The 24,155-nt window shown below is 45.9% G+C and overlaps 1 protein-coding gene across 3 annotated transcripts in view; it reads right to left on the bottom strand.

Annotated features, from left to right (window-relative positions):
• Positions 1–24,155, bottom strand: part of dnah5l (dynein, axonemal, heavy chain 5 like) — a 618,296-nt gene that overhangs the window by 576,846 nt on the left and 17,295 nt on the right. For all 3 annotated transcript variants that reach the window (XM_070881289.1, XM_070881290.1, XM_070881291.1), the window contains 4 exons: positions 23,917–23,988; positions 18,811–18,912; positions 16,445–16,631; positions 286–451 (listed from right to left, as the gene is read on the bottom strand). In XM_070881289.1, the coding sequence (XP_070737390.1) occupies positions 286–451; positions 16,445–16,631; positions 18,811–18,912; positions 23,917–23,988 (527 nt within the window). The remainder of the gene's footprint in view (positions 1–285; positions 452–16,444; positions 16,632–18,810; positions 18,913–23,916; positions 23,989–24,155) is intronic.

Below are 24,155 nucleotides of genomic sequence, written 5' to 3'. Positions count from 1 at the left end.
GGTCCCGCCTGCTCTCTCAGTTGGACGTAAAAGATCCCAGGGCACTATTTCGAAGAACAGCAGAGGAGTTATCCCCAGTGTCCTGGCCAATATTTATCCCTCATTACAACAGTGACTACACTTCAAAAAGTACTTCATTGGTTGTAAAGTGTTTTGAGACGTCTGATGGTTGTGAAACGTGCTATATAATGCAAGTCTTTCTTTTTTTTTTAGATCTGATTAAGATAAATAGTTGCTAATAGTTAACTGAGAAACAGAATGAACTGGAACGATATCAAAATGTACCTATTAAACTTTGCCATTCTGGTCTTCCAATGATCCAGTTCTGCAGAGGGACCGATATCATCAGCTTCCTTTCTCATTTGCTCGCTTTCAGCTAAGACCTGCTCAATTTGTTTACTCCATGACATCAGCACTTCCTCAAGTTGCTCCACAAACTCAGAGTTCTTAGCTAGAAGTTAAAAAGTCATTCCAATTTTAGTTAAATTTATTTCAGGAATTTTAATATCAATGCAAGATAATTAAACAACCCTCAATTCCATTTGGAAACAACAGAGCTGCAACTGTTATGAATCTGAAGTGGTACTATAAACTATGGATTACACCAAAAACCATGTAAAATGTAAAAGCAAATAATACGCCATAAGGATTAACAGTGATCCTATTTATCTAGCAGTGGAGCTACATTTTACTCTCTACATAAGGCATTCAATATTGCTTTGACAGATGCTGTGTTATTCATAGAAACATAGAAAATAGGTGCAGGAGTAGGCCATTCGGCCCTTCGAGCCTGCACCACCTTTCAATAAGATCATGGTTGATCATTCACCTCAGTACCCCTTTCCTGCTTTCTCGCCATATCCCTTGATCCCTTTAGCTGTGAGGGCCATATCCAACTTCCTCTTGAATATATCTAATGAACTGGCATCAACAACTCTCTGCGGAAGAGAATTCCACAGGTTAACAACTCTCTGAGTGAAGAAGTTTCTCCTCACTTCGTCCTAAATGGCTTAACCCTTATCCTTAGACTGTGACCCCTGGTTCTGGACTCCGCCAACATCGGGAACATTGTTACTGCATCTAACCTGTCCAGTCCCGTCAGAATTTTATATATTTCTATGAGATACCCTCTCATTCTTCAAAACTTCAGTGGATACAGGCCCAGTTGATCCAGTCTCTCCTCATATGCCAGTCCTGCCATCCCGGGAATCAGTCTGGTGAACCTTTGCTGCACTCCCTCAACAGCAAGAACATCCTTCCTCAGATCAGGAGACCAAAATTGAACACAATATTCCAGGTGAGGCCTCACCAAGGCCCTATACAGCTGCAGCAAGACCTCCCTGCTTTTATACTCAAATCCCCTAGCTATGAAGGCCAACATGCTATTTGCCTTCTTCACCGCCTGCTGCACCTGCATGCCAACCTTCAATGACTGATGTACCATGACACCCAAGTCTCGTTGCACCTCCCCTTTTCCTAATCTGCCGCCATTCAGATAATATTCTGCCTTCATGTTTTTGCCACCAAAGTGGATAACGTCACATTTATTCACATTATACTGCATCTGCCATGCATTTGCCCACTCACCTAACGTGTCCAAGTCACCCTGCAGCCTCTTAGCATCCTCCTCACAGTTCACACCGCCATCCAGCTTAGTGTCATCTGCAAACTTGGAGATATTACTCTCAATTCCTTCATCTAAATCATTGATGTATATTGTAAATAGCTGGGGTCCCAACACTGAGCCCTGCGGCACCCCACTAGTCACTGCCTGCCATTCTGAAAAGGACCCGTTTATCCCGACTCTCTGCTTCCTGTTTGCCAACCAGTTCTCTATCCACGTCAATACATTACCCCCAATACCATGTGCTTTAATTTTGCATACCAATCTCTTGTGTGGGACCTTGTCAAAAGCCTTTTGAAAGTCCAAATACACCACATCCACTGGTTCTCCCTTGTACACTCTACTAGTTACATCCTCAAAAAATTCTAGATTTGTCAAGCATGATTTCCCTTTCATAAATCCATGATGACTTGGACCGATCCTGTCACTGCTTTCCAAATGCGCTGCTATTTCATCTTTAATAATTGATTCCAACATTTTCCCCACTACTGATGTCAGGCTAACCGGTCTATAATTCCCAGTTTTTTCTCTCCCTCCTTTCTTAAAAAGTGGTGTTACATTAGCTACCCTCCACTCCATAGGAACTGATCCAGAGTCGATAGACTGTTGGAAAATGATCACCAATGCATCCACTATTTCTAGGGCCACTTCCTTAATTATTCTGGGATGCAGACTATCAGGCCCTGGGGATTTATCGGCCTTCAATCCCATCAATTTCCCTACACAATTTCCTGACTAATAAGGATTTCCTTCAGTTCCTCCTTCTCGCTAGACCCTCGGTCACCTAGCATTTCCGGAACGTTATTTGGGTTTTCCTTCGTGAAAACAGAACCAAAGTATTTGTTCGATTGGTCTGCTATTTCTTTGTTCCTCATTATAAATTCACCTGATTCTGACTGCAAGGGACCTACGTTTGTCTTCACTAATCTTTTTCCCTTCACATATCTACAGAAGCTTTTGCAGTTAGTTTTTATGTTCCCAGCAAGCTTCCTCTCATACTCTATTTTCCCCCTCCTAATTAAACCCTTTGTCCTCCTCTGCTAAATGCTAAATTTCTCCCAGTCCTCAGGTTTGATGCTTTTTCTGGCCAATTTATATGCCCCTTCCTTGGATTTAACACTATCCCTAATTTTGCTTGTTAGCCACGGTTGAGCCACCTTCCCAGTTTTATTTTTACTCCAGACAGGGATGTACAATTGTTGAAGTTCATCCATGTGATCTTTAAATGTTTGCCATTGCCTATCCACCGTCAACCCTTTAAGTATCATTTGCCAGTCTATTTTAGCCAATTCACGTCTCATACCATCGAAGTTACCTTTCCTTAAGTTCAGAACTCTGGTCTCTGAATTAACTGTGTCACTCTCCATCTTAATAAAGAATTCTTCTATATTATGGTCACTCTTCCCCAAGGGGTCCTCACACAACATGATTGCTAATTAGTCCTTACTCGTTACACATCACCCTGTCTAAGTTGACCAGTCCTCTAGTTGGTTCCTCGATATATTGGTCTAGAAAACCAGCCCTAATACACTCCAGGAAATCCTCCTCCTCCGTACTGCTACCAGTTTAGTTAGCCAAATCTATATGTAGATTCAAGTCGTCCATGATAACTGCTGTACCTTTATTGCACGCATCCATAATTTCTTGTTTGATGTTGTCCCCAATCTCTCTACTACTATTTGTTGATCTGTACACAACTCCCACGAGCGTTTTTTGCCCTTTGCTGTTCCGCAGCTCTACCCAGATTCCACATCATCCAAGCTAATGTCCTTTCTTACTATTGCGTTAACTTCTTCTCGAACCAGCAACGCTACCCCATCTCCTTTTCCTTTCTGTCTATCCTTCCTGAATGTTGAATACCCCTGGATGTTGAGTTCCCAGCCTTGGTCACGCTGGAGCCATGTCTCCGTAATCCCAATTGTATTATATTCGTTAATAGCCGCCTACGCAGTTAATTCGTCCACCTTATTATGAATACTCCTCGCATTGAGGCACAGAGCCTTCAGGCTTGGCTTTTTAACACACTTTGTCCCTTTAGACTTTTGCTGTAATGTGGCTCTTTTTGATTTTTGCCTTGGGTTTCTCGGCCCTCCACTTTTACTTTTCTTCTTTCTGTCTTTTGCTTCTGCTCCCAATTTACTTCTCTCTGTCTCCCTGCATAGGTTCCCACCTGCCTGCCATATTAGTTTAACCCCTCCCCAACAGCAATAACAAACACTCCCCCTAGGACATTGGTTCCGGTCCTGCCCAGGTGCAGACCGTCCGGTTTGTACTGGTCCCACCTTCCCCCAGAACCGGTTCCAGTGTCCCAGGAATTTGAATCTCTCCCTTCTGCACCACTCCTCAAGCCACGTATTCATCTTAGCTATCCTGCAATTCCTACTCAGACTAGCACGTGGCACTGGTAGCAATCCTGAGATTACTACCTTTGAGGTCCTGCTTTTTAATTGAACTCCTAGCTCCCTAAATTCAGCTTGTAGGACCTCATCCCGTTTTTTACCTATATCGTTGGTGTAAAGTCCTGATCCTGCAGTACAGACTTACACGAGGCACATGCTGAAGTCAAGGTCACTCTGGACCTGCACCTTTATTTCACAGTGCCACACTTGCCTGAGACCTGCCTTTATATACTTGTGCGGAACAGGTATGCAGCGTCTCCTGCAAGTGCACCCCTGGTGGTAAAGTATGCTTGTGGTTACAGGTCATATCTAGTTACAGTCATGTATAGCATGGTAAGATACAGTTATATACAGTAGTGTGAGATACATGACATCACCCTCCCCCAAGGTCTTATTGTCTTTATAGATTCAGTCTCTCAGGTGGTCTACGCTCTCGCGTGGAGCGTCTTAGTTGTGGTTCAGTTGTTTGCCTTGGTGCCTGTTTTTCTTTCGGTGTGATTGCTGGTATCTCGCCTGGGCTGTCTGTTTCGTTCAGTATGATTGCTGGTATCTCGCCTGGGCTGTCTGTTGAGACTGCCCTTTCCTCAGGTTGTTCCCTCTGTCTGTCCACCAGGTGTGGTGTGAGTTCCACATTGTAGTCTGCCTCCGGTTCTGCAGTGTTGTTGGTGAATCTACTTTTTACTTGGTCTACATGCCTCCGGCAGGTTTGGCCATTGTCCATTTGTACAACCAGTAGCCTGTTTCCTTCCTTGTCTGTTACTGTCCCTGCAAGCCATTTGGGACCCCTGCCATAGTTTAGCACAAACACTTTGTCCCCTATCTCATTCCACCTCCCCCTCGAATTTCGGTCATGGTACTCAGTTAGCTTACGGCGCTTTGCCTCAACAATTTCATGCATGTCTGGGAGGATTAACGAGAGCCTAGTCTTTAGGGTCCGTTTCATCAATAGTTGCGCGGGGGGAATCCCAGTCAACGAATGCGGACGAGATCTGTATGCCAGCAGCAGTCGCGACAGGCGGCTCTGCAACGTGGGACCTTGGATTTTTAGCATGCCTTGTTTAACGATTTGCACTGCTCGCTCCGCCTGGCCATTGGAGGCCAACTTGAACGGTGCCGTCTTGACGTGATTTATGCCATGGTCAACGATAAAATCTTGAAATTCTGCACTGGTGAAGTACGGACCATTATCACTGACCAATATATCAGGAATTCCGTGCATTGCAAACATGGTACTAAGGCTCTCCACAGTGGTGGAGGTGCTGCTTGAGTTTAAAATGGTGCACTCGATCCACTTTGAAAATGTATCAACGACTACGAGGAACATTTTGCCCATGAATGGGCCCGCATAGTCTACATGCACCCGTGACCACGGTTTGGTGGGCCAGGGCCATGGGCTTAGGGGGGCCTCCCTGGGGGCATTACTGAATTGGGCACAAATGGTGCACCGCCGGACACAGAGCTCCAAGTCTGCGTCAATGCCAGACCACCAGACGTGGAATCTGGCTATGGCCTTCATAAGGACGATCCCTGGGTGCTCGCTGTGGAGCTCCCGGACAAACGCCTCTCTGCCTCGCAAGGGCATATCTACTCGGCTGCCCTACATCAGGCAGTCTGCCTGTAGTGATAGTTCATGCATGCGCCTATGGAAAGGTTTGATCTCCTCGGGGCAGGCATCACGAGCCTCTGCCCAGTCACCAGTTAAAACACATCTTTTGACTAAGGATAACATGGGGTCGCTGGTCATCCAGGCTCTAATTTGGCGAGCGGTCATGGGCGAACCTGTGGATTCAAAGGCATTGATTGCCATGACCATGTCACAGTCATGTTCGTTGGACACTTCCATGGTTGCCAGGGGTAGCCTGCTAAGCGCGTCGGCACAGTTGTCTGTGCCTGGTCTGTGACTTATTGTGTAGTCGTAAGACGCCAGCATTAGTGCCCACCGCTGAATGCGCGCCGAGGCGTTGCCGTTTATTGCCTTGCACTCAGAGAGCAGGGACGTGAGGGGTTTGTGGTCGGTTTCTAACGCGAACTTGGCCCCGAAAAGGTATTGGCGCATCTTTTTGACACCGTACACGCACGCGAGCGCCTCCTTCTCAACCATACCGTACCCGCGCTCCGCCCGCGAAAGTGACCTGGAGGCATAAGCAATGGGTTGTAATTTACCCGCATCATTGACATGCTGTAAAATGCACCCGACCCTGTACGCTGACGCATCACATGTAACAACTAGCTTTTTACCTGGGTCAAAAAAGGCTAAAACACTGTTGGAACATAGAAGGTTGCGTGCCTTATTGAAGGCACGTTCTTGGGCGTCTCCCCAAAACCAATCACACCCCTTTCTGAGTAGCACGTGGAGAGGCTCCAGCAGCGTGCTCAAGTTCTGCATAAAGTTCCCAAAGTAATTGAGTAGCCCGAGAAAGGCGCGCAGTTCCGAGACGTTCCGGGGCCAGGGTGCCAGACGAATTCCTTCGGTTTTGGATTCTGTTGGGCGGATTCCATCTGCAGCAATCCTTCTGCCCAAAAATTCAACCTCGGGCGTGAGAAACAGACACTTAGATTTCTTAACTCTTAGGCCTACCCGATCCAATCGACTTAGTACTTGCTCCCAATTACGGAGATGGGAGTCAGTGTCCCTGTCCGTGATGAGTATGTCATCTTGAAACACCACTGTCCCCGGGATGGACTTGAGCAGACTCTCCATGTTGCACTGGAATATAGCAGCTGCCGACCTGATGCCGAATGAGCATCGATTGTACATAAAAAGGCCTCGATGTGTGTTGATGATGGTGAGTAGCCCAGACTCTTCAGTCAGTTCTTGCATCATATACGCAGATGTGAGATCTAGTTTCGAGAAAAGTTTTCCTCCAGCCAATGTGGCAAATAGGTCCTCCGCTCTGGGCAGCGGGTATTGGTCCTGTAGGGAGACTCTATTTATGGTAGACTTGTAATCCCCACAGATTCGTACGGATCCATCAGGCTTCATGATGGGGACGATGGGACTTGCCCAGTCTCTTAATTCCACCGGTGAGATAATGCCTTCCCGCAGAAGCTGGTCCAGTTCGTATTCAATCTTTTCCCTCATCACATAAGGCACAGCTCTAGCCTTGTGATGGACCGGTCTGGCATCCTGTGTGATGTAGATTTTAACTTTAGCCTCTTTGAAGGTGCCCACACCTGGCTGAAAGAGATGTTCAAAACGACTTAGAACTGTTGAGCAGGAGGTCCGTTCCTCTGACGACATGGCGTGAACATCATCCCATTTCCAATTTAGTTTTGCCAGCCAGCTTCTCCCCAACAGTGCTGGGAGATCTTCGGGGACAATCCACAGGGGAAGTTGGTTCACCGTCCCTTTGTGTGTTACTGAGAGCATGGCACTGCCAAGGACTGGGACGATTTCTTTGGTATAGGTCCTTAGTTTGGTGTCAATCCTTGTGAGTTTTGGTCTGTTGCTTTTGTGCGGCCATAGCTGTTCAAATTGTTGAACACTCATGAGAGATTGACGAGCTCCCGTGTCCAGTTCCATGTTGACAGGTATCCCGTTGAGTAGGACCCTCATCATTATTGGAGGCGTCTTGTTCTAAGAACAGTGGACATTGATCATGTTGACCCGCTGTACCCCGGCGTCCTGGGCACTGTCACCACCGTCTTCTGGTCCACTTTCCAACCCTTCCGATTCGTATACCAGCCGAGCTGCTGTTTTTCTGCACATGCGAGTCAGATGCCCTGTATTGTTGCAGTTTCTGCAAACAGCATGCTGAAATCGACACCCCCTTGTTGAGTGCCTCCCCCCACATCTCCAGCACAGACCGCTTCCATTGTTTCCGAAGGATGAGCTGCGTCTGGCTGATCTCTCTTGAGCTTCTCTCAGTCTGTAGTTGATTGCTCGCATTGTGGGTTGATGAGGTGTGAACGGCCGTTCCTGTGGCCCTTGATGGCTTCTGGTGCCACTGCCTGCTGTTGAGGGCCTGCTCTCCTGCCTTTGTCTGTGTGTGGGGGTAGCGGCTCGTTTCACGCTGTGAACCCCTTGTTCCGATGTTTCGTTAGTTGTCGTACCCACAGTATAGATCAACCTCGTTTCTTCTTCTCCTGCTAAGAATGTCTGTGCGACCAGTGCTGCTGCCTCTAGGGTCAAGTTCTTGGTCTCTATAAGCTTTCGGAATATGCCTGTGTGGCCTATTCCTTCAATAAAAAAAGTCTCTCAGTGCTTCTCTCCTTAGTTCATCGTAGAACTCACATAAACTAGCCAGCCTCCGAAGTTCCACCACAAAGTCGGGTATGCTCTGGCCCACACAGCGTCTGTAGTTGTAAAATCTGTGTCTGGCCATGTGTAGGCTGCTCGCTGGCTTCAGGTGGTCTCTCACCAGTGTGCTCAACTCCTCAAACGACTTGCTTGCTGGTTTCTCGGGTGCCACCAGGTCCTTCATTAAGGCGTATGTTTTCGAGTCACAGCTGGTCAAGAGATGGGCTCTTCTCTTGTCTGCCTTATCGTCGCCCAACCAGTCTTTAGTTACAAAGTTTTGCTGGAGCTTTTCTATAAAGTACTCCCAATTGTCTCCAGCATTGTATTTCTCATCTGAGCCATTGGTAGCCATTCTGTGGATTCTATGATCCCGTAACTCGTCGCCACTGTAAAGTCCTGACCCTGCAGTACAGACTTACACAAGGCACATGCTGAAGTCACGGTCACTCTGGACCTGCATCTTTATTTCACAGCTCTCGAGTGCCACACTTGCCTAAAACCTGCCTTTATATACCTGTGTGGAACAGGTATGCAGTGTCTCCTGCAAGTGCACCCCTGGTGGTAAAGTATGCTTGTGGTTACAGGTCATATCTAGTTACAGTCATGTATAGCATGGTAAGATACAGTTATATGCAGTAGTGTGAGATACATGACAGTTGGTACCTATATGCACCACGACAACCGGCTGTTCACACTCTGCCTCCAAAATGTCCTGCAGCCGCTCTGAGACATCCTTGACCCTTGCAGCAAAGAGGCAACATACCATCCTGGAGACTCGATTGCGGCCGCAGAAACACCTATCTATTCTCGTTACAATCGAATCCCCTACCACTATAGCTCTCCCACTCTTCTTCCTGCCCTCCTGTGCAGCAGAGCCACCCATGGTGCCATGAACTTGGCTGCTGCTGCCTCCCCCTGATGAGTCATCCCCCCCAACAGTACCCAAAATGGTGTATCTGTTTTGGAGGGGGATGACTGCAGGGGACCCATGCACTACCTTTCTTCCCCTGCTCTTCCTGCTGGTGACCCATTCCCTATCTGCCTGAGTAACCCTTGCCTGCGGTGTGACCAACCTTTTTCGGCGGTATGCCAGCAGTGTGCAGCAGGCGGTAGGTAACATTGTAGTCAATCCAGATCGACTTTCTTTTCGATGGACGGTGCGGCACTGAACTGCGCATGCGCGATTTTCTTTCTCATTTTTTTTAGAGAAGCTTTTTACCCGCGATTATGGGGGTTAGGGGTCACCCGCGCAAGCACAATGAATTGAAGTAGAGGGAGAGAGAGTAAGAAGGAGCAGCAAGCTAGTCGAGGGTCAGTTGATTCAATAAAAGATTGAAGAGTTAAAAAATATTCATAACAAATAATAATTACAGCTTCAACAATAATAAGACATATTTTACAAATCAAAAATCTTAACAACATAAATATAATGGAAATGTTAAAAAAAAGTCAAAGTGCAGGAACATCGAAAAGGACGGGACATTGAGGGTGCCCGCCTTCGATAAGACGGAGTTGCCGGCCCTTCTCGAGAATATTACAGAGAGGTACTCCAACCTAATGAAGAGCGGTCGTGGAAAGCCCCCGCCAAAGGAGTACAGTAGGATATGGGACAAGATCAGGGAGGCTGTGTCCTCCACAAGTACCATGGTACACACTGGGGAAAGGTGCCGTAAGTGGTGGAACGACCTGGTGAGGGCAGCAAGAGTAAGTAATCATTTTATTTATGCACCCCCCATGTGCCATGAACCATGCAAATGTAGGTTCAGTGTCACATGGATGATGTTATTTATCTTAAGGTTATGGCGATATACTTGTGCTTTCAGGAAATGGCAAGAGGATCAACGCAGTGTTTTGATGTGTGTGTATGTGTGTGTGTGTGTGTGTGTGTGTGTGTGTGTGTGTGTGCGCGTGTGACCCTGCATGTCTGCGATGTTAAATGGATTGAAGATTTTTACTTTCATTTACTTCACTTTCTGCAGAAGAAGACATCTGCAATAGCAGCTGATCAGTGGCGTACAGAGGAGCGGCAGGGGGAGAACCCATAACCCAAGAGTCATTAACAGAAATAGAGATCCGTGCCCTGTCTCTGGTTGGGGATAGCAACTATGCCACCACCTGCAATGGACCTGACCCACTCACACAGGATGGTAAGTTGCATACAATCCCCAGTCTGTGTTGCGGCCCTGTCATGTCATGTCATGTAATGTAACTGTAACTGTAATGTGATGTACTGCAATGCTGGGGGCATGTAACGCAATGCATATATGTATTGTCTGTTTGCGATATGTAATGCAGTAATGCAGCAGTGGTGGACATTTAAGTAAGGCTGCGCTAAGTCACTGTACTATGTACTTAAGTAACCTGGTGCCAAGCATTTTTAAATGTTGTTTTGTACTTCCAGACTCGGACGATTCAGACCACACCTCCACAGAGAGACCAGACGAGAGACCCACTGCCTCCACCTCTGGTGTCACCCAGCCCACTGGCAGAAATGATGAAGAGGAAGAGGAAGAGCCACTGATCCTGGAGCCAGTGGAGGTGGAGGTGGGGTGGAGATGGAGGATACACCAGTTCCACGTGGGCCAGCTGGAACATCCTCCACCACTGAGTCTGTATTCAGGGGATTCCCCCATGGCTCCTCTGATTCTGTGGGACCAAGTGGTGCGCAGCAACGCACCCCCAGTGTTACAGCGCCTTTGCCGCAGCGACGGAGGTTGGTGCAGAAAAGGTTGGTTGCTGCATGATAGGTAGGCATGTACCAGGACATGGTGTGTCTGTCACAGGCCAGCGTAGACATAGGTCGAGAGCTGCTCAAGGCCATGGCTACGATAGCCGTAAATATCGCGGCTCTATCAGAACGGTAGTAGGAGGATATGTCACATCTGATCACCGCAATGGAGCGAACCGCCGACTGCATCGATGCTATACGACAATCGACGGGATTGGGACATGGTGCGGAATCCCCCTGTGCCATAGGAATCAGGTCGACAGCACCTGAAGGTGAGGAGCTGACAGCATCTTCCAGCCCTGAAGCAGTGCCTTCCACAAAATGAGGTGGCCCCATTTATTGTTCCTGCAATGTCTGACCCCCAACGACTGCAACAGCACTCGGGGTGCGGTGCTGCACGCCAGCTTGGTACCACCAGGGGGAGGTACGGGCTCAGGGGCAATGGGAAAGGGAAGGGCGGTAGTAAGAAAGGGGGGAATAGTCCCAAGGGAGGTGTAGCACGTGGTCGAGGTCGAGGTCGTGGTCGGGGATAGTAAAGGGTCTTTTGTTGTATTTGTTCATTTAATAATTGAAGTTTGATTTTTTAAAGTTTATTCAAGTTGTTAAAGTTTTGTTAAAATTGTTATTAAAGTTGTTATTAAAGTTATTTTATAGTTATAAGTTTTACAAAATTTTAAAATTGTTGTATATTTTTGACATTTTTACATAAACGTTTGAATTCAATTTAAGCACTCTCTTGTACAGTGTCAAACTTTTGGGGTAACAGTCATCAGGCTCTCCACATTCAAGCAAAGCGTTCATTTATGAGCTGCTGACGTAACAATTTAGAAGTGGCGGATATGCTGTGGTGTTGGCGGGGGGGGGGGGGCGGTGTGGTGGGGGAGTGCCATGGGTTCATCTGGAAGCTGCTCCTCACCCTCATTTTCCTCTTCTTCCTCCTCCATCTCCTGCACTCTCTCCTCAGGTGGTCCCGCAGTCCCCTGTGGCAATTCCTGTCCCCACATGATTGCTAACTTATGCAACATGCAGTACACCACTGTGAACTGAGCAGCCTGCCTCCCGAGTGGTCCAAGCATCGAACGCGCTGCTTCAGCACTCCAATTGTTTTTCGATAATATTACGTGTGACTATATGGCTCTTATTATAGCGCTGCTCAGCTTCTGTCTGAGGATTCCGCAGGAGGGTCAAGAGCCAGGTAGCGAGGCCGTACCTTTTGTCCCCCAGCATCCAGCATTTACCTTGTGGCTCAGACTTCAACAGGTCAGACACAGTGCTTTCACACAAGATGTGCGCATCAAGGGTGCTGCCTGGAAAGTTGGCATTCACTGCCATTATGCACTGTGTATGGTCGCATACGAGCTGCATGTTGAGGAAGTGGAATTCCTTACGATTTCAATACACCCGCCTCCTGTAATGATGCTCGCAGGGCAATATGGATAATCAACAGCACCTTGCATCTTGGGGAAGCCAGTAATGCGTGCAAATCCCAAAGCCCTGTCACTCTGTGCCTCCCTAGTCATTGGGAAGTTTATAAATTCCATCTGGCGTGCATACAGTGCTTCGGTTACCTGTCGAATGCACCGATTGAGTAGCCTACTGAGAAATACAGCATATGTCCCCAGCTGATGCATGAAAAGAGCCACATGCATAAAAGGAAAGTCACCTTCATCTCGACAGAGTGCAGTAATGTTGGTGTACTGGGCTGCAGGTGTGCCTTAATGAGCTGGCAAATCGGACTTTTTGGGCGGTATGCGGGCGGTTCTGCATGTCGGACAGTGTGCATACCGCTCGGCGGTATGTCAATGGTGGATATTCCGCCGAGCGGTATGTCGGCGGTATGTAGGTGTTTTTTCACCAAAATTGCATTTTTGGGTTATTGCTGTGTAAAGCACTGCTCTTAGACAACCAGGACTCGGAGATAACAGCCCCGAGCTAGAGAGAGGGGCAGCTCAGGAAGCCAATGTGCGGATCGCAACCTGTTGTCACAGAGGACCTCATGACAGCAGTAAATAAGTGGAGATAAAGGGGGACATTGCCCCACAATATTTAACACTAACAGGTTCAGACAGGGTTCCCATGGATTAATTGGGTTATGAGAAGGTTGATGTTGTTCAAACCCAAATGCTGGACAGGAGCTTTACTTTCAGCATCTCAGACAGCGATTTCCTTGCACTGTAATAATAAGGAATAAAAACAGAAAATGCTGGAAATCTCAGTAGGTCAGGTAGCATCTGTAGAGAGGAAGCAGAGTTAATGTTTCGGGTCGATGACCCTTCGTCAGAACTGGAGAGTGTTCAAAAAGAACAGACAAGAGGGATTAGAGAGACAAAAGGGATGATGGCTCAAATGATAGCTCAGGAGTTAGAAAAACATTAGTCAAGATAGAGTGTTAATGGTGGGATTATGATCAACTGCCATTAGAGACAAGGAGAGAACTAAAATAAAGTACAGGCTCTGGGGGGGGGGGAGCCAAAGATCGGCAGCGGTTATGCTCTGAAATTTTTGAGCTCGATGTTGAGTCCAGAAGGCTGTAAAGTGCCTAAACGAAAGATGAGGTGCTGTTCTTCGAGCTTGCATTCAGCTTCGTTGGAACAGTGTAGGAGACCGAGGACAGAGAGGTCAGAGTGGGAATGCAGTGGAGAATTAAAGTGACAGGCAACTGGCTCACTTGTGGAATGAACGGTCTGTGAAAAGGGAAGGTCTATCACAGACCTTCCCTTTTGTTCTTTCTTCCCCTCCCCCTTTTAGTGCTTGTTAAGAATCTGTCCTTTTCGAACACTCTCCAGTTCTGACGAAGGGTCATCGACGCGAAAGATTAACTCTGCTTCCTCCCCACAGATGCTGCCTGACCTGCTGAGATTTCCAGCATTTTCTGAAATAAGGGACACGCTTATTTGTACTGTGAAAATGGCTGCCATGCTCCACCTTTGTCTATGATTGGTCCCCTTGGAGGATAAGCCACACCCTGGTTTCACTGGAATGTGTAACTGGAACCACCCATCCCAAGGTCTCACTGACTTTGCAAATTGTAACCTAATCCACTTTGACTTCCTGAAGTGAAGGGCTCCCCAGAAGACAGCAAGGGCCAGTCAAAGTGCCTTACTCCAGTCCAAGTGCATCCCTCCCGCAGCCAAAGTGCCTTACCCCAGTGCGTGCATCCTTCCCCCCCCCCCCCGCTGCCCTCACCATAGATGGGGCAGGCAATGTTAACAGGTTTATTGGGTATGTGGTGAATAGTGACTGTGTTGTGACTTCTGGATATCATCCACTCCAACGATGTCCCTTGTAGGGGGTTGGAAGTATGTGATCCGTCTTCCCCCCACCAGTGTCTCTCACTCTCCCCCTCCCCCCAGTCTCTCTTCCACCCCCCCCTCCCCAGCCTCTCTCTCTCTCTCCCTCTCTCTCTCTCTCCCCCAGCCTCTCTCTCTACCCCCCAGCCTCTCTCTCTCTCCCCCCCAGCCTCTCTCTCTCTCTCTCTCTCTCCCCCCAGCCTCTCTCTCTCTCTCTCTCTCCCCCCAGCCTCTCTCTCCCCCCCCCAGCCTCTCTCTCTCTCACCCCCAGCCTCTCTCTCTCTCTCTCTCTCTCTCCCTCCAGCCTCTCTCTCTCTCTCTCTCTCTCCCCCCAGCCTCTCTCTCTCTCTCTCTCTCCCCCCCCAGCCTCCCTCTCTCTCTCCCCCCAGCCTCTCTCTCTCTCTCTCCCCCCAGCCTCTCTCTCCCCCCCCCAGCCTCTCTCTCTCTCTCTCTCTCTCTCCCCCCAGCCTCTCTCTCCCCCCCCAGCCTCTCTCTCTCTCACCCCCAGCCTCTCTCTCTCTCTCTCTCTCTCTCTCCCCCCAGCCTCTCTCTCTCTCTCTCTCTCTCTCCCCCAGCCTCTCTCTCTCTCTCCCCCCAGCCTCTCTCTCTCTCTCTCTCTCTCTCTCTCTCCTCCCCCAGCCTCCCTCTCTCTCTCTCCCCCCAGCCTCTCTCTCTCACTATCAGGCCCCTGCCAGCCACTCTCGGGCTCAAGACCGCCGCTATCAGCGAGGGAGCGAGCCGGTGCGGATGCGAGTCAGTGCCTAGTGAGTCTTAGAGGGGGGAGGAAGAGAGTCGGTGTGGGAGCGAGTTGGGGCCTAGCGAGTCCTCAGCGGCAAGTCCTGGAGGAGAGGGAAAGAGAGTCGGCGGTAGCGAGTCGGGGCCCAGCGAGGGGAGTCCTCGAGGAAACAGCAGTGGAAGAGAGTCGGGGCCTCAGCGGAGTCTCGGGCCTCAGGTCCTGCTTCTCGGCACTACGTGGAGGGACTGATTCGGGGCCCGGGAGGGGATGGGAGGGTGGAGCTTGACTGGGGCGGGGGGTGGTTTGTCGCCTGTCGGTCAAAAATAAATGCAGTATGGCAGGGGACGGGGGGGGCAGGGGAAGAGAGCTGGACTGACAGCTGTCTGTCAAAAAAGTACAGTACAAATAGTTACTTTGAATAATAAGATGCCCTGGCATCTAACCTACGAGCCCCCCATCCCCCGTCCTGCTCAGTTACACATCAATTCAAAGAGAATCGCTTCTGTCCACGAAATTGGAAAGGTTCCTGAAATGTCAACTTAAACAGGTAGGAGTGCATCAGTAAATTTAGTCTTTATTTATTAACCCCACCCTTTCACTTCTAAAGTTTTGGGCCCTATGCTGGGTTCATTGCAGTGTGCTAAGGAGTTGGAGCCAGGATTCCATGCAGTGGGAGCTTCTGGAGGCTGGTATGCAGAAATAAATGCTGGATTCCAGATGGACACAAGTGGGTCCTATTGGAGTGGGTGGTTGGGGAGGGGGAGGAGATTTCAGGCATTGGGAGGAAACAAAATTAGATCAAACCCCTTGCACATTGGGTCAAACAGGGGCACAGTGGGGTCCTGGAGGGCCTGTGCTTTTGCCCCCTCTTCATACTATTGGATGTGCACCAGATTTTTTGGCTGCATGGACAGGCAGATGGCGGAGGTATGTCTGTAATGCCACAGGCTTGTCCCATGTAAATTATGTACCCTCCTGCCAACCCCACTGGCAGGCACTGGCAGATGCTATCTGTTATCTGGGGTAGTGGCCCATGGATTTTCATGGCCCTCATCTTAATAGTGGGATGAAAGTTTACCCCAAAGTAATTTTATGTATATTTCTAACAATAGCATTAAATAGGAGTTATTCATAAGTATAATGTACAGTATTCTTTGACTAAAAACAAAATATTTTTTTTTCTTTAATGAAGCTACCCAGGAATCAAAGGGTTAAACTTCTGGAGACTTGAGTATTCAGGAAAACTTAAAGAAATTTGAAATGTAAATCTTCCATTATAAATTAATGATTTACTAAACAAAAATAGCACACATATGTATATCACAAACTCTTATATTATTACATTAAACTGTCCTGAATTATAAAGAGAAAATAATGAGATGGAATCTGAAAGATAGAACAGTAATAAGTAAAAACATATTTGATACCTGCACCCGAATAGTCTGAGGGACTATGCAGATCGTCGATATTGTAATCTGTAGCCACCTCCGCAAGAATAACTTGGCGCTCCATATTTTTCCTGGCCGAGGTCAAATTGCTAACAAATTTGTCTAAGGACTCAAGGAACTCCTGAATCTGAGCATTCTTTAGTCCATCTTTAATAGATCCCCAATTCTGCTCATTAGTAGAAAAACAAAAAAGTTAATACTATTAACAAACCCTTTAAAATACAATTTAAAAATATTATAGAGGAATAGTTGTATTAAAGCCTTTCGTTGTAATTGTGTGCAAAATGTGGCAAAAATACAATTTCCTGGTCTGATTTTGCATTACTGCAGTGCTGATAGCATTTACTATAAAATCTATTGTACTGATCACTGGTGTAAAAGCCTAACCTAGGTGATTAGGCACTTGAGCACAAATTACTAGTAGGACTAGAGCTCTATTTTAAGGTTCTGTTAAATGTAAAGGTTAGCATTGATTCAACAGTCTAAGCAAAAATAAGTCACTGTGCTACAGTGATCCATTGTGGCACTGCAGAAAAAAGTCGAACTCACCGGATTCAGCAAGGTCAGCATATTATCATCATTTCAATCTACTCCGTGTGTGTTTCCATTAACATTGGAAGTGGAAAAGGCAGAGAATCATTTAGGTTACAGCTCTTAAAGGGTTGCTGCTCTATTTTAACATTGTGGTTTGTTTTCGGGATTTAAAAGCATAGAAACATAGAAACATAGAAAATAGGTGCAGGAGTAGGCCATTCAGCCCTTCGAGCCTGCACCACCATTCAATATGATCATGGCTGATCATTCACCTCAGTACCCCTTTCCCACTTTCTCTCCATACCCCTTGATCCCTTTAGCCGTAAGGGCTATGTCTAACTCCCTCTTGAATATATCCAATGAATTGGCATCAACGACTCTCTGCGGTAGGGAATTCCACAGGTTAACAACTCTCTGAGTGAAGAAGTTCCTCCTCGTCTCAATCCTAAATGGCTTACCCCTTACTCTAAGACTATGTCCCCTGGTTCTGGACTTCCCCAACATTGGGAACATTCTTCCCGCATCTAACCTGTCCCGTCCCGTCAGAATCTTATACGTTTCGATGAGATCCCCTCTCATCCTTCTGAGCTCCAGTGTATAAAGACCCAGTTGATCCAGTCTCTCCTCATATGTCAGTCCAGCCATCCCTGGAATCAATCTGGTGAACCTTTGCTGCACTCCCTCAATAGCAAGAACATCCTTCCTCAGATTAGGAGACCAAAAATGAACACAATATTCCAGGTGAGGCCTCACCAAGACCCTGTACAATTGCAATAAGACCTCCCTGCTCCTATACTCAAATCCCCTAGCTATGAAGGCCAACATACCATTTGCCTTCTTCACCGTCTGCTGCACCTGCATGCCAACTTTCAATGACTGATGAACCATGACACCCAGGTCTCGTTGCACCTCCCCTTTTCCTAATCTGCCACCATTCAGATAATACTCTATAGATCTGAAAGGATTTGCAGAACATCCTCGTTTCAGTGAGGATTATTTGGATGGTCTGCAGAAGAGGCGCAACAGAGGAGTGTATCCATTTTTGGCACCAAGTAATCTTCCTCTGAGCCACAATGTGCAATAAGCATTGTGGAAGTACCTTCACCACACAAGCTGCAGTGGTTCAAGAAGGCGGCACACCGCCAAGGGCAGCTAGGGATGGGCAATAAATGTTAATTTTGCCAACAACACCCAAATCCTGAAAATGAATAAATAAAGTTTAAATAGGAAACTTTTTTTCTGTTCTGTTAAATAAACCTTTACTTGTCTAACCTATATGAAGCTGGTATCTCTGTATTTGTTCACCTAATAATAAATTTCTATATTCAGTGAAGACACTAAAACTCATGTTTGGTGAACATTTAACACTCTTACACTTGGAAATTACTGTTGGCAATGTTAATAGACAAACTCTCAATGCGCCTTATAACAATTGGCTGTCCACTATTTTAAGAGAGGTCATAAGAAATTCAGTTTCTGGTTCATTTGCTGTGCCAACAGCAGATGTCAGTGTGGTGCACTATAAGTTGTTGCTAGCAATCAAGTTGAAAGATTGATGTAATTATAACATCAGTTTATTCATAAATAATTAGCAGTTGATGATGGCTTTGCCTTATAAACTAATATGTTTTACTTTAACATAAATAAACTTGCATTTTAATAGATTTCATAAAATGTGAGCAAAACCTGTCTGCCCAATTAACTTTTTTTTTCAATGCAAAGAGGAAGATTAGGAAAACATTACAATTGGGATCATTCTAGAAAAAACCTGCAACCATAGTTGCTAAGGGTATCACTTAGGGGAGGTTTACCTCTTGAGATCGCAATGCAGGTACCATTATATTGGCAAGAAGTTTCTCCAGACCTTGAAGTAGGTTCCCTTCAGAGCAATATAGCATGCCGAAATTTACCTCCTGAACAGAAAAAGGGCTTGTAAGTACATACGTACAGTGCTGTAAACATTATTGACTAAGATTAATGGTGAACTATTTTGATAAATACTAGCTTCATTAATCAGTGAAATTTTAATGAATGATATCTAACAATAATCCTCATATGCAGTACCATTCTAATTGATTGAACTAACTCAGCAGTTAAAACAATTGTCAAAAAGGCTGATAAAGAGAGACCAACACATTACCCAATCTTTTCTCTTTTGAGATGCTGATTGGTCTTTGTATTTTCTATTTTAATTTTTAAAAAGTGATATCCGAAAGGTCGAGAAAGCTGCACTACCTTCTGCACATTATTATAATAGAATTCTGTTATGTGTTATGGTGATCAACTTGGCCAGTAACTCAAATGATAGAAACATAGAAATATACAAAATAGGTGCAGGAGTAGGCCATTCGGCACTTCGAGCCTGCACCGCCATTCAATGAGTTCATGGCTGAACATGCAACTTCAGTACCCCATTCCTGCTTTCTCGCCATACCCCTTGATCCCCCTAGTAGTAAGGACTACATCTAACTCCTTTTTGAATATATTTAGTGAATTGGCCTCATCAACTTTCTGTGGTAGAGAATTCCACAGGTTCACCACTCTCTGGGTGAAGAAGTTTCTCCTCATCTCGGTCCTAAATGGCTTACCCCTTATCCTTAGACTGTGACCCCTGGTTCTGGACTTCCCCAACATTGGGAACATTCTTCCTGCATCTAACCTGTCTAAACCCGTCAGAATTTTAAACGTTTCTATGAGATCCCCTCTCATTCTTCTGACCCCAGTGAATACAAGCCCAGTTGATCCAGTCTTTCTTGATATGTCAGTCCCGCCATCCCGGGAATCAGTCTGGTGAACTTTCGCTGCACTCCCTCAATAGCAAGAATGTCCTTCCTCAAGTTAGGAGACCAAAACTGTACACAATACTCAGGTGTGGCCTCACCAAAGCCCTGTACAACTGTAGCAACACCTCCCTGCCCCTGTACTCAAATCCCCTCGCTATGAAGGCCAACATGCCATTTGCTTTCTTAACCGCCTGCTGTACCTGCATGCCAACCTTCAATGACTGATGCACCATGACACCCAGGTCTCGTTGCACCTCCCCTTTTCCTAATCTGTAACCATTCAGATAATAGTCTGTCTCTCTGTTTTTACCACCAAAGTGGATAACCTCACATTTATCCACATTATACTTCATCTGCCATGCATTTGCCCACTCACCTAACCTATCCAAGTCACTCTGCAGCCTTATAGCATCTTCCTCGCAGCTCACACTGCCACCCAACTTAGTGTCATCCGCAAATTTGGAAATACTACATTCAATCCCCTCGTCTAAATCATTAATGTACAATGTAAACAGCTGGGGCCCCAGCACCGAACCTTGCGGTACCCCACTAGTCACTGCCTGCCATTCTGAAAAGTACCCATTTACTCCTACTCTTTGCTTCCTGTCTGCCAACCAGTTCTCAATCCATGTCAGCACACTACCCCCAATCCCATGTGCTTTAACTTTGCACATTCATCTCTTGTGTGGGACCTTGTTAAAAGCCTTCTGAAAGTCCAAATATACCACATCAACTGGTTCTCCCTTGTCCACTCTACTGGAAACATCCTCAAAAAATTTCAGAAGATTTGTCAAGCATGATTTCCCTTTCACAAATCCATGCTGACTATAACCAACTGAAGTCAAGTGAATGCTATAAATAATTGATTAATCAGCTTCTCAGACTTGCTTCTGATGCCCTGCTCAAAATGTTAGCACTCTTAATGTTAATCCTCTTTTTGTTTTACTCATTTTCAGGTTAAAAATTGCACTTTGATCAGAGCACTACTAATCTCTTATCAACAGTGAGTGATTCAATGGTTTAAAGTGTCTGTACAGCTTCTGCTTAATTCTGATTCTTCCCTTAAAATGAATAAAACAAAACATGGACGAGCATTAAGAGCACTAACATTCTGAACGATTCTACAGCTCTCATTCATTAATTCAATTGAAGCACAATTGCTGGAAACAAAAGCAAATTCAAAAAGAAAGCAATCCAACTCCTGTAATGTAATTTAGTAGGATAAGAATGCACAAAGTACTTATTTTGGGTCCGTCTCATTTTTTCTGGTTTTAGTGTATGTGAGTTCTTGTGCCAGACTCCACTCCATATCAGCAAACTTGCTTTTCACCATCCCTCAAAAATTTATCCAGCACTTAGCTGGGCTTCCACTTCTGTTCCTACCATGTCAAACTAACTTTAAAGATATTTGTTGTGTTCTTGCATACGTATTATCAACGTGCTCAAGCACAGATTTTATTTTTCACTGTTTTTAAACTCTATTTAATGTTTAAGTTGGCACAGCAAGAAAGTATTGAAAAAATATACCTGAGGGAATGTGAGCAATACTTTCTTCACCAATCTTTTGAAATCCACCCTGCACAAACTCCAAATTATTCAAAACTATTACTTTTAATAAACAGACTGACTTTTTTATGAGCCAAGACCTATATCTTTGTTCTCTGATGGCTATGGGTTGGCAGAATACAGATTTAATAATGATTAAATATTTGCTGGAGAATATGTAGGATACCCACTAAGTCCTCCAAAAATTGACATGCTGTTAGACCAGTACACATGCTAAAATTACTTGTTCAGATTTCTTTACAGATAAATTGATTTATAAAGTAGAAAGATTGGCAACATACAACATAGCACTACAAACAAACTTACAAGGATATTTTAAAACTTTTAAGATAGGTAATGCGATTCTAAGAGCTCCGCTCAGCAGGATCTGAGAAAAAAATGCCCAGAAAATCATTCTGATGTTGAAGCTTGGTGCCGTCATTTTGGCAGTTTTTGTGTGTGGGGCAATCTAACTTCAACCGATACTAAATCCCTCAAAAAGAACAAAATGTTAAACCTAACTATATATTTAGATTTTATTTCCGGATATTAAGGGCTAGAAATTCAGGAAATACCGCTATGACCAGTTTTTGGGTGATATTTGAGGATTTAGACTTTTTTTACCGCCAGAATACCGCTCTGACGGAAGGCCACAAAATTCGCCAAACGGTGACCGGCGGTAGCAGTAAAACCCAGTCTTGCACAATGGAATTTGTGTGCCGGAGCCAAATTCAGCGATATGAAAAAAAAACAGTCCTTCTGTGCATACACAAATTTTTTTTTCGACCATTTTTTTTCCCAATTTTTTTTCCCCCTGCGATTCTGGTCATGTGTCAGGGTGCACCCACACATGCGCATTACACCCATCTTTCAATCATCCATTTTTCAGACACAGGAGATGATGCAGCACATTGACCAGAGCAGGCAGAGGGCCAGAAAATATAGTTTTGATGCAAATGCACTTATAACAGCTATTGAAAGTAGATGGGGCGAGTTTAACAGGAGGGGTCGAGATAAAGCCCCCCCCCCCCCCCCCCCCATCTCGTTGTAAAATGATTTTGGACCACTGTTGCTGAGGAGGTGTCCTCAGCGAATGACATTCCCAGGGACTACCAACAATGCAGGAAGAGGTTCATTGACCATTGAGGGGTTGTGAGAGTAAGTAATATTTTATTCATGCACTCCTTGATTACTTAAATTGTAAATCTGACACATGTTGCCGTAGTGTTGCACCATATTTGCCATGAATGATCTTTATACATTATTAAGATTGCTTTCTGAAATCTTAAAAGATGTTTCTGCATTTCGATGTCTTCCTCATGAACCACGTGCAGCTTCCAGAGCCATTAAACAGAGAACTGTATTAAATGCACGCAGTATGGTATAAGTGCTTTGATGACTATCTGTGTGTGTCACAAGAGCAGAAGGGCACTCGGGTAACCATTGCTATTGTCATTTTTGCAGAAAAAGCCGTCACACAATCGACGTAAGCAGCGACGGACAGGCGGTGGTCCACCCAATACATATCTCTTGACTGACCTGGAGGAACACATGGCAGACTTAATCGGTGCCCGTGGGAGATCAACCACCCTTGCGGGTGCTGAGCCCATGGGTGGAACTGAGGGAAAGTCCTGCAAAAACCCAGGGCTGGGTTGGGGTCATGTATGTGGACTCGGATTCGGGTAATGTGATGCAGTGTCTCTCGACGACATAGTGGTGGTCACGAAGCTGGCGGATATCCGCTGCCAGGGCACCCCTTAAATGGGAGATCTCTGACGGCCCTAGCATTGACTGGGCTTCCATCATGTAGTCCGGCACTCCGTTTTGGGTGCCGGGCTGCTGGCCTGGTCGATCGCGTTTCTGGTGGCCCCGTGGCGGCCATCAAAGGGCCATGCAGAGTGTGCAGCAGTCCTCCCTTTTAGTGGAAGAGGAGGGGCATTGTAGTACGTCAGCGCTACTCGGAGCATCCGCATAGTGTTGACCTGCTCGTGCAGCGCTGGACTCCGGAGCACCCCTCAAAGGATGCAGAGCGCCGGAGACAGCACTTCGCTTCCTTTGAGGGGCATACAGCCCAATTCCGTGATGGGGTGGGGCATCCGGGCCGGGAGCAGGAAGTCCGAGCTCCGGAAGGTTACCGCCCTCAACCTCTCATATAAAAGGGCGAGTGTCCTAGCAGGCAGTAACAGAAAATCTAGACCAGCTAGCTTCGTAATATCCTAGCTTGAAAATTGGTCTACGTCTATAGAGAGAGTAAGCTTCTGTCATTTTTTTTTATAAACGGAGGAGCATAGGAAAGCAACTGTTCTCACGGCAAAAATTATATTCTGTCTGTTCAGGTATTTTATATCAAATAAACCTGATTGCCCGTTTAAAGTTGTGCCTCATCTTGATAGAGTGCTTTTCAGATTACCTTCCATAAAGAAAGGAGAATGCATGGAGCAGCACATGCTGCTCAGTAGCCAGTATACAGAGTAAGGGATTTTGATTATTTCTACAATCTAGGAGGGCTATATGACATTTTTTCATTATGACAGAGGCTGTTCAAAAAAACATTGAAGTAATACATTGACTTTTCAGAATGGAACTGACCTGAGACACATTAGCTGTGCTGATGCTTTTATCAGTAGTTCTAAGAAAGAATAAGCAAGTTCCAGTCAAACCCTGAAAAATGGACAAGAAAAATTGAATTATCACAGTATGAAGTTTCCAAATAATTTCCAGCAGAATGTTTTCTTCTGCTGATACAGAAAGTTACAAAATCTCAATCTTCAGCACTAACAGTGTATTTATAATTTAAAACTTTACCTAGCAAATTTTAATATTAATAA

The sequence above is a fragment of the Pristiophorus japonicus genome, chromosome 5 (genome assembly GCF_044704955.1).
Source record: "Pristiophorus japonicus isolate sPriJap1 chromosome 5, sPriJap1.hap1, whole genome shotgun sequence".
In the NCBI taxonomy this organism is placed as follows: Eukaryota; Metazoa; Chordata; class Chondrichthyes; family Pristiophoridae; genus Pristiophorus; species Pristiophorus japonicus.
This window is presented reverse-complemented; position numbering and strand designations above follow the sequence as displayed.